General features: G+C 51.4%; 1 protein-coding gene across 1 annotated transcript; it reads left to right on the plus strand.

Annotated features, from left to right (window-relative positions):
• The first annotated feature begins 948 nt into the window (after positions 1-948).
• LOC121879485 (histone H1, gonadal-like) lies at positions 949-4,081 on the plus strand. The gene is made up of 4 exons (XM_042386132.1): positions 949-1,116; positions 1,816-2,047; positions 2,955-3,247; positions 3,551-4,081. The coding sequence occupies exons 1-4, from the start codon at positions 949-951 to the stop codon at positions 4,079-4,081; spliced, it is 1,224 nt and encodes a 407-aa protein (XP_042242066.1).
• The last annotated feature ends 5,858 nt before the right edge of the window (positions 4,082-9,939 follow it).

Below are 9,939 nucleotides of genomic sequence, written 5' to 3' on the forward strand. Positions count from 1 at the left end.
AAAAAAAAAAAAAAAAAAAAAAAAAAAAAAAAAAAAAAAAAAAAAAAAAAAAAAAAAAAAAAAAAAAAAAAAAAAAAAAAAAAAAAAAAAAAAAAAAAAAAAAAAAAAAAAAAAAAAAAAAAAAAAAAAAAAAAAAAAAAAAAAAAAAAAAAAAAAAAAAAAAAAAAAAAAAAAAAAAAAAAAAAAAAAAAAAAAAAAAAAAAAAAAAAAAAAAAAAAAAAAAAAAAAAAAAAAAAAAAAAAAAAAAAAAAAAAAAAAAAAAAAAAAAAAAAAAAAAAAAAAAAAAAAAAAAAAAAAAAAAAAAAAAAAAAAAAAAAAAAAAAAAAAAAAAAAAAAAAAAAAAAAAAAAAAAAAAAAAAAAAAAAAAAAAAAAAAAAAAAAAAAAAAAAAAAAAAAAAAAAAAAAAAAAAAAAAAAAAAAAAAAAAAAAAAAAAAAAAAAAAAAAAAAAAAAAAAAAAAAAAAAAAAAAAAAAAAAAAAAAAAAAAAAAAAAAAAAAAAAAAAAAAAAAAAAAAAAAAAAAAAAAAAAAAAAAAAAAAAAAAAAAAAAAAAAAAAAAAAAAAAAAAAAAAAAAAAAAAAAAAAAAAAAAAAAAAAAAAAAAAAAAAAAAAAAAAAAAAAAAAAAAAAAAAAAAAAAAAAAAAAAAAAAAAAAAAAAAAAAAAAAAAAAAAAAAAAAAAAAAAAAAAAAAAAAAAAAAAAAAAAAAAAAAAAAAAAAAAAAAAAAAAAAAAAAAAAAAAAAAAAAAAAAAAAAAAAAAAAAAAAAAAAAAAAAAAAAAAAAAAAAAAAAAAAAAAAAAAAAAAAAAAAAAAAAAAAAAAAAAAAAAAAAAAAAAAAAAAAAAAAAAAAAAAAAAAAAAAAAAAAAAAAAAAAAAAAAAAAAAAAAAAAAAAAAAAAAAAAAAAAAAAAAAAAAAAAAAAGAAAGAGAAAAAGAGACAGAAAGAAAAGAGATGGATATCGCGGCGGCAGTGAGCCAGAGATGCGCAGCGAGAGAGCCGCGGCAGTGGAGCCAGGCGGCCCACGCGAGTGCAGGCGAGCCGAGGCGCAGTGAGAGCTGCAGCAGCGCAGAGTTGCGAGTGGCAGGTCGCGCAGCAGGGAGAGTGCAGCAGCCGCAGGCAGTGAGCCAGGCGCAGCGTTGCCAGCGGCAGTGAAAGCGAGAGGCAGCTGCAGCGGCAGTGAAAGCGATATGGCAGAGCCAGGCGGCTTCGCCAGCAGCAGTGAAAGAGAGCTGTAAGCGGTGAGTTAGGAGGCAGTGGTAAGCGATGCGTAACTGCAGTGGAAAGAGCTGCAGCGGTAGTGAGTTGAGAGTGTATGAGCCGCAGACAGGAGGGCAGAGTTGAGGGCAGTGGTGGGAGAGAGAGCACAGAAAATCAGAGGGTAGTGAGAGTGAAAGGAGGGGCAGTGAGACAGTGGGTGAAAGGAGGGTATAGAGAGGAGAGCAGGAGGGCAGGAGAGAGTAGGAGGGCAGTGAGAGTTGCAGTGAGGAGGCCTGAGATGCAGTGAAAGAGAGGCAGAGCTGCAGTGAGGGGTCAGAGCCAGTGAGCCAGAGGTGAGCCAGAGAGCGCGCAGCATATCGCGGCAGTGGCGCTGGAGTGGGGCAGCACGCGGCGGCAGTGAGCCTGGCGCAGCAGAGATGCAGTGGCAGCAGCTGGCGGGCAGCCGCAGCAGCAGTGAAAGCCAGAGGGCCCGAGGAGCCGCAGTGGCAGAGCCAGAGAGCTGCAATGAGCCAGAGGGGCAGGCTGCAGTGGTGAGCTGGAGGGCAGAGCCGCAGAAAGAAAGCGAGAGGTAAAGAGAGCTGCGGTAGTGAAAGGGCCCAGAGAGAGCTGCAGAGCTGCAGTGGCAGGGAAAGCCAGAGGGCAGGAGAGAGCTGGCAGTTGGTATATGCAGCAGAGCCGCAGAAAGCCAGAGAGGCAGAGCTGCAGTATGCAGTGAAAGCCAGACGGCAGCGAGAGCCAGCAGCAGTGAAAGCCAGGAGAGCGCAGCTGGAAGCCAGATGCAGAGCCGCGGCAGTTAAGCCAGGCGCAGCCGCAGCGGCAGTGAGCCAGAGAGGTAAAGAGCTGCAGTGGTAGTGAGAGAGGCAGCCATGCAGCAGAGCTGCAGTGAAAGCGAGGCAGTAAGAGCTGCAGGTAAAGGGAGAGGTGAGAGAGCCACAGAAAGGAGGGCAGTGAGAGCGACAGTGCAGTGAGAGAGGAAGTGAGAGAGTTGGTAGTGAACCAGGCAGAGAGCTGCAATTTGCAGTGAAAGGAGGGGTGAGACACAGTGGCAGCAGCCAGGAGGCAGTGAGCCAGAGGAGGGCAGAGACACAGCAGTAGTGAGAGGAGAGGGTAGTGAGCTAGAGGCAGTGGGACGAGGGAGAGTTGCAGAAAGGAGGGCCTGAGAGAGGTAGAGAGGTAGTTGCATGGTAGTGAAAGCAGAGGGTAGGAGAAAGAAAGGGAGGGCAGTGAGAGTGGTAGTGAGCGAGAGGGCAGTGACAGAGCTGCAGTGGTAGGGAGTTGTGAGAGGCAGTGAGGAGAGGCAGTGGGCCAGGTAGTGAGTTGAGGCAGTGACACTCATGGCAGAGCCAGGAGTGGCAGTGAGAGATTGCAGTGCAGTGAGCCAGAGGGCCTGAGAGAGCTGCATTGAAAGGAGTGAGAGAGTTGCAGAAAGGGAGGGGTGAGAGAGCTGCAGTGTAGTGAAAGAGAGGGCAGTGAGAGAGCTGCAGTGAGTTAGAGAGGTAGTGAGAGTTGCAGTGAAAGCAGGAGGGCCTGAGAGCTGCAGAGTGTGAAGTGAGCAGAGAGGCAGAGCTGCAGTGAAAGGAGTGCAGAGAGAGCTGCAGTAGTGAAAGCAGAGAGGTAGTGAGAGCATGGTAGCTAGAGAGAGACTCAGTGCCAGAGAAAGCCAGAGCTGCAGTGGCAGTGAAACAGGAGGCAGAGAGAGACTGCAGTGACAGTGAGACAGACCGCACGAGAACCTCCAGCAGCAGTGAGCCAGGCGCAGAGAGCCGCACGCACAGAGCCAGGAGCGCAGCACAGCCGAGCGCAGCGTCAGGCGCAGGCAGAGGCAGCGAGCAGGCGCAGAGTCACAGAACAGCCAGACGCAGCAGAGCCAAAGGCAAAGCTGGAGGGCAGCAGAGCTGATGAGCCAGAGCCTAGCGCAGGGGCAGTGAGACCACGCGGCAGTGAGATGACGCCAGTGAGCATGCTGAAAACAGCAGGCGAGACGCGAGCAGAGAGCCGCGACGGCAGAGCACTGAGAGAGCCCAGTGGCAAAGCAAGCTGGAGGCCAGAGCCGCGGCAGTAGAGCCAGCAGCAGAGGCAGCAGAGAGCAGACGGCTGCATTGGCAGAAAGCAGAGCCGAGGAGGCAGCCGTGAGATGAGCCAGCAATTGCACCAGAGCTGATTGGCAGTGAGTAGAGGCAGTGAGCTAAGTGAAAGAGGCAGTGAGAGCTAAAGAGCCACAGTGGCAGTGAGTTTAGGAGAGCTGCAGAAAACCAGAGAGGCAGTCAAAAGAGAGACAAATCGGCAGTGGCCAGGAGGGCAGAGATATAACTGCAGCAGTGAGTTATATGCCCAGAGCCGCAGCGGTAGCGAGCAGAGGCGACAGAAAGGGGAGTTAGCAGATGCACTGAGCAGAGAGCTGGGCAGAAACGAGCGCATTAGAGCTGGAGTCAGAGAGCAGAGAAAGGAAAGGAGGCAGTGGGAGGGCAGTAAGAGCCTAGAGAGTTGCAGAGCCAAAGGAGAGTCAGAGCTACAGGAAGAGCCAGTCAGAGTAGAGGCAGAGAGCTGCAGTGGTAGTGAAAGCCAGAGGCCGCAGAAAGCAGTGGTAGTGAGCCAGAGAGGTAGTGAGAGAGCTGCAGTCAGGAGGGCAGAGCCATGCAGTGAGACAGCTGCAGGCAGTGAGCAAGAGGGCACAGAGAGCTGCAGTGGCGGGCGAGATGCAGGCAGGAGCCAGGAGGCAGAGCCTCAAATGCAGAAAGAGAAAGAGATGCAGAACTCAAAGTGCAGTAGCAGGACTAAGAAAGAGCAATCAACAGCAGCAGTGAGCCAGAGAGCGCAGAGCATGCAGCGAGCAAGGAGTGCAGTAGAAAGCCGCAGAGGCAGTTAAAGCCAGAGCCAGTAGCAGAGCTGCAGCGGCAGTGACAAGAGATCGCAGCAGAGCTGCCGGCAGTACAAGCGCAGCCAAGGCCAGCCACAGTGGAAGCGAGTTGAGGGCAGCAAGAGCCGCAGCAAGCGAGCTAGAATCAGAGCCAAAACCAGCAGGACAGAGGGGTGTTTACGGCAGTGGCATTGAAATGCAACGAGATAGAGGCAGGACAAGACCCCCAACGGCAGAGAAAGCCAGAGCCACACCAACCCCAGAACCAGCAGTGAGTTGGAGGGAGCACTGGCAGAGACAGATGGGAAGCAGCCACAGCAGAAGTAATCAGCTGCAGAGAGCAACAGAGGGCAGCAGAGGCAAGAGAGACAAACAGTGAGAGAGCAGTGATTTAACAAGAAAGCAGTGAAAGACCCAACAACAAGAGGCAGTGAGAGAGCTGCATGGTAGTGAGCAGAGGGCAGTAAGAGCCAGTGGCAGTGAGCCAGAGGCAGAGCCAGAGGACAGAGCCGAGATTACAGGGAAGTGAGCTAGAGAGCCACAGTGGCAGTGTGAAACAGAGGGAGAGCCAGTAAAGGAGGGCAGTGACAGACGACAGAAAGGAGGGGTAAAGAGGGCCTGAGAGCAAAATAGAGGTAGAGAGCTGGGGAAAGCTAGAGGGGAGAAAGCCAGTGAGTTAGAGGTGAGCTAGGAGAGGCAGTGTAGTGAAACAGAGGCCTGGAGAGAGCTGCAGAGGTAGTGAGTTGAGAGGCAGAGAGCTGCAGACATTAGGAGGGCAGTGAGAGTCGTTGCAGACAGAGAGGAGATTGCAGAAAGTGAGGAGGCAGTGAGCCAGGTGGCAGTGAGTTGAGATGCAGTGGCAGTGAGACAGAGCCAGCACAGTGAGCCAAGAGGCAGTGAGATGTGTACCAGGAGGCAGTGAGAGCAGGGTGGAAGCAGAGTGAGAGAGCTGAGTTGCAGTGAAAACCAGAGGCAGTGAGAGAGCTGCAGAGAGATGCTGCAGTGGTCAGGAAAGCCAGGAGGGGAGAGCCGCAGGAGAGAAGAGACAGCATGGCAGCGACAGGAGCAGACAGCCAGGCATTGAGCAGAGGGCAGCAAAGCAGAGCCAGAGGGGTGAGGCTGGCGGCAGAAAGCAGAGAGCCAGTGACAGAGCTGCAGTAAAAGAGCAGTGAAAGCAGCAGGGAGGTAGTGAGAAGCAGTTAAAGTGAGACGCAGCGGCAGCAGAGTGCTAGAGCCAGGAGGGCATTACAGTGGCAGAAAGCCAGAGGCCACGAGAGCCGCAGACGGTCCTGATACTGCAACAGAATAGAGAGCAGAGCAGAGGGCAGTGCAAAGAGCCACAGAGAAAGGAGAGTAAAGAGAAAGAAAGCCAGAGGTAAGAGCTAGAGAAAGAAAAAGGAGGGCAGTGAAAGCTAAAGCAGTCAAAGACAGAGGCCAGAGAGAGCTGCAAGTGAGCTAGAGGCAGTGAGAGCTGCAGTGAAAGCAGAGAGAGCTGAGTGAAACCAGAGATGCAGTGACAGAGCTGCAGTGAAAGCAGCAGACACAGTGAAAGCCAGACGGGTGACCACACAAGCCAGAGGGCAGTGAGAGCCAGGAGAGATGCAGTGAGAGTGAGCAGTGTTGAGATGAAGCAGTGAACTGAGGGCAGAGGGCAGTGTGAGTTAGAGGAGAGAGAGCTAGAGGTGTGAGAGAAAGCAGTTAGAGGAGTGAGAGTGAGTTGAGGGCAGTGATAATGTTGCAGTGAAAGCAGGAGGTGTGGCGGACAGAGCTGCAGAGAGTGGTGAGAAAGCTGGTTGAGGGTGGGAGCCAGAGGAGAGACTGAAAGCCAGGAGGCAGAGAGCCTGCAGTGAGATGCTACTGATATTATAGTGGCAAAGGAGTCAGACAAGTATATAATTTGCAGAAAGCCAGAGGGCAAGTGAGTAGCTAGAGGGCAGTGAGAGCAAACAGAGGGCAGTGAGAGTTGCAGCTGGAGGAGTTAGAGGGCATTGAGAGAGTTATAGAAAGAGAGGGCAGTGAGAAGCAGCAGCATTGAGTTGAGAGGGCATTGGGGAGCTGCGTGTTAGTGAGCTGAGGGCAGGCAGAGCTGGCAGTTTTAAACAGAGAGTGCAGTGAGAGAGCCAGGCAGTGAAAGCCAGAGAGAGCCGCGGCAGAAAGGAGGCTCGTTTGCGGGCAGTGAGCCGAGGGCAGATATATGGTAAAGCGTGAGCCAGAATGTTGCTGCAGCAGCCAGTCAGAGCGATATTCATGCAAAAGAGGGAGAGAGAGTGGGAGAGGGCAAAGTAGTGAGGTGAGAGCCAGTGAGCTAGAGGCAGTGAGAGAGCTGCAGTTTTAGGAGTTAGGAGGCCTAAGAGAGCTGGGTGAAAGAGCCAGGAGGGGGTGACAGAGGGCTGGATAGTGTCGTGAGGGAGAAAGGAGCCAGAGGAGTGGTAGTGAGCTGCAGTGGAGCCAGAGGCAGAGCTGTGTGACAGGAAGGCAGTGAGAGAGCTGTAGCGAGTTAGAGGGCAGAGAGAGCTGCAGTGAGTTAGAGAGGTGAGAGCCAAGCAGTGGTAGTGGGAGCTAGAGGTGAGAGGGAGGCAGTGAGAGTTACAGTGGTAGTGAGCTAGAGGGTAGTGAGAGAGTGAAAGCACAGATGGGCCTGAGAGAGTTGCAGGTAGTGAGTTAGAGAGTGAGAGAGCTGCAGTGGTAGAAAGCAGTGAGAGAGCCGGCAGTGCAGTGAGAGAGGTCGTGAGAGCTGCAGGAGGGTGGTGAAAGAGATGCAGAGAAGCAGCGGCAACGAGCCGGAGTGGGCAGGAGTATATTTCGCTGCGGTGTTTTGTCGGCGCAGCATATCGCAGCGGCAGCAGAGGCTTGGTAATGCGCGAGAGAGCCGCGGCGCAGCCAGTCGGCGCAGCCGCGCGGCAGTGAGCCCCAGAGCGCAGCGGCGTCGCGCGGCTGCGACAGAGATGCGCGTATAAAAAGCCGCAGTGGCAGTGAGTTGCAGACGGCGGCAGCAGCGGCAGCGATGCAGCGCAACCAGGAGGCAGAGCCACGGCGGCAGTGAGAGTGCGCGATATTTCGCAGTCGCAGCGAGACAGAGAGCTATGGCAGAGCTAGAGGGCAGTGGTAGTTAGGAGGGCCTAAGAGACAGTGAGAGGTAGAGCTGGGTGGTGTGAGTTAGGAGGGTAAAGATGGGTGGTAGTGAAAGGAGAGGTAGTGAGAGTGGGAGGAGCAGGGGTGGGAGAGTTACAGGTGAGTTAGAGGCAGTGATAGTGTTGCAGTGGCAGTGAAACAGAGGTGTAAAGAGCTGGGTGCAGCAGTGAGCTAGAGGCAGTGAGAGAATTGCAGGTAGTGAGCTGGAGGGGCAGGAGACTGGCTGGTGAAAGCCACTGGCAGCCAGATGTTTGCAGGAGTCTGGAATGTGGCTGTTCACGAAAGAGGAGAGAGTGAGCCAGGAGGGCAGTGAGAGGTGGTTTGAAAGGAGGGCAGTGACAGAGCTGCATGGCAGTGAGCCAGGAGAGAGAAAGGAGAGAGTGGTGAAAGGAGAGTGAGAGAGTTAGGAGGCAGGAGAGCAGTGGAAAGGAGGGGTAGTGAAAGTGGGTGAATTGAGAGCTAGAGGCAGTGAGAGAAAGGTAGTCAGTTAGAGGGCAGAGAGTTAAGCAGTGGGAGCTGGAGGTAAGGGAGAGAGCTGGAGGAGGGGCAGGAGAGAGTGGTGTGAGTTAGAGGGAGAAACAGGTGAAAGCTAGAGGAGAGTTGAGAGACAGAGGGTCTCTCAAGCAGTGAGAAGTGAGAGCGAAAGTGGCAGGAAAGTTGAGAGGGATAAGAGAGAGCTGGGCAGTGGAAAGTGAAAGCCAGAGAGGTGAGAGCTGCAGGTAAAAAAGAGAGCCCAGAGCGAGGTAGAGAGACAGAGCTGCAGTGGTAAAGCAGAGGCAGAGAGAGCCACAGCGGTAGTGAAAGAGAGGCAGGAAGAGAGCTACAATAGTGAGTTAGAGAGAGTGAGAGAAACGCTGCAGTCGGTAGTGAGTTAAGAGAGACGCAGTGCAACCAGAGAGCTGCAGTGGAAAGCCAGTTACAGCCCAAGAGGCAGTCAGAGAGCGCATTTCGCAACCCAGGCCAGAGATGCAGCGAGATCTGCAGTGGTAGTGAGTTAGAGGGCAGTGAGAGAGCTGGGACAGTGAGAGACAGTGGCAGTGAGCCAGAGAGTGCAGTGAGCTATGGCAGTGAGCCAGACGGCAGAGCCAAAGTGAAAGGCAGTTGCAGAGGCAAGAAAGAAAGGAGAGTGAGAAAGGAGGCAGTGAGAGCAGGGTAGTAGTGAAAGGGGAGGGCAGGAGAGAGTGGCAGTGAGAGTGGCACTGAGGAGAGAGCTGAGTGGTAGTGACTCCAGAGATGCAGTGCAACTGCAGTGAGCCAGAGCAGTGCAGTGCAATGAGTGTGAGACAGAAAGCCAGAGGGCAGTGAGACAGCTGCAAGAAGGAGCAAGGAGGGCAGACTGAGAGAGCAAAGTGGCAGTGAGTCAAAGGAGTGCATGGAAGCCAGCCAGAAAGGGAGAGCTAACGGAGTTGGGCAGTGAGAGAGCTGGAGTGAGAGGGCAGAGAGACAGTTGGGGTAGTGAGTTAGAGGCCTCAGAGACAGAAAGTTAGAGAGGTAGCAAGAGAGCTGCAGTGGCAGTGAAAGCAGAGGGACAGAGAAGCTGCAGAAAGCTGTGAGAGAGTTGCAGTGGTAGTGAAAGTTAGAGGGGTCAAGGAGAGAGCCGCAGTGGCAGTGAAAGAGAGGCAGTGAGAGAGCTGCAGTAGTGAGTAGAGAGGCAGTGAGAGCTGGTGGTAGTGAGTTAGAGAGGTAGTGAGAGAGCTGCAGTGGAAGGAGTAGAGAGGTAGTGAGAGAGCTGCAGTGGTAGTGAGTAGAGGGCAGTGAGAGCTGCAGTGAGCAGGAGGGGCAGTGAGAGTTGCTGTGGTGGTGAGTAGGAGGGTAGTCAGAGTTGCAGTGGTGAGCCAGGAGGGGCAGTGAGAGAGACAGGTGTGAGAGTTAGAGGGTATTGAGAGAGCTGCAGTGGTAGTGAGTTAGAGGGGCAGAGAGAGCTGCAGTGGTAGTGAGTTAGGAGGGTAGTGAGAGAGCTGCAGTGGTAGTGAGTTAGAGAGGCAGTGAGAGCTGCGGGCAGCGGAGTCAGGAGAGGAAGTGAGAGAGCTGCAGTGGGCAGTGAGCTGAGGCAGTGAGAGTTACAGTGGTAGCAGCCAGAGAGGCAGTGAGAGGTGGCAAGTGTAGAGATAGAGGGGTAGTGAGAGAGCTGCAGTGGCAGTGAGCAGAGAGGCAGTAAGAGAGCTGCAGTGGTAGTGAGCCAGGAGAAGTGAGAGAGCTGCGGTAGCGAGTTAGAGGGGCAGGAGAGAGCAGTGTAGTGAGCGAGGGGTAGTGAGAGAGCTGCAGTGGTAGTGAGTTAGAGAGGCAGTGAGAGAGCAGTGGCAGTGAGCAGGAGAGGTAGTGAGAGAGCTACAGTGGTAGTGAGTTAGAGGGCAGTGAGAGCTGCAGTGGTAGTGAGGCCAGAGGGGCAGGAGAGAGTTGCAGTGGTAGTGAGTTAGGAGGGGTAGGCAGGAGAGTTGGCAGTGGTAGTGAGTCAGAGGGTAGTGAGAGCTGCACTGCAGTGAGTTGAGGCAGTGAGAGAGTTGCAGGATAGTGAGCAGGAGGGCAGTGAGAGATGCAGTAGTGAGTCAGAGGGGTAGTGAGAGAGCTGCAGTGGTAGTGAGTTAGAGAGGCAGTGAGAGAGCTGCAGTGGTAGTGAGCAGGAGGGGTCAGAGAGAGCTGCAGAGGTGCAGTGAGCAGGAGAGGCAGTGAGAGCTGCAGTGGTAGTGAGTAGGGAGGGGCAGTGAGAGAGCTGCAGTGGTAGTGGAGCGAGAGGC

This window comes from Homarus americanus, unplaced genomic scaffold, assembly GCF_018991925.1.
Source record: "Homarus americanus isolate GMGI-L3 unplaced genomic scaffold, GMGI_Hamer_2.0 scaffold264, whole genome shotgun sequence".
Taxonomy (NCBI): Eukaryota; Metazoa; Arthropoda; class Malacostraca; order Decapoda; family Nephropidae; genus Homarus; species Homarus americanus.

What these genes read in the sequence shown, in the direction of transcription:
- LOC121879485 (XM_042386132.1), top strand. Translation starts at nt 949, where the DNA reads ATGGATATCGCGGCGGCAGTGAGCCAGAGATGCGCAGCGAGAGAGCCG. An exon ending in GAGTGCAGCAGCCGCAGGCA is followed by an intron (nt 1,117 to 1,815) that starts GTGAGCCAGGCG and finishes GAAAGGGCCCAG; the next exon opens with AGAGAGCTGCAGAGCTGCAG. An exon ending in AGCGGCAGTGAGCCAGAGAG is followed by an intron (nt 2,048 to 2,954) that starts GTAAAGAGCTGC and finishes GAGAACCTCCAG; the next exon opens with CAGCAGTGAGCCAGGCGCAG.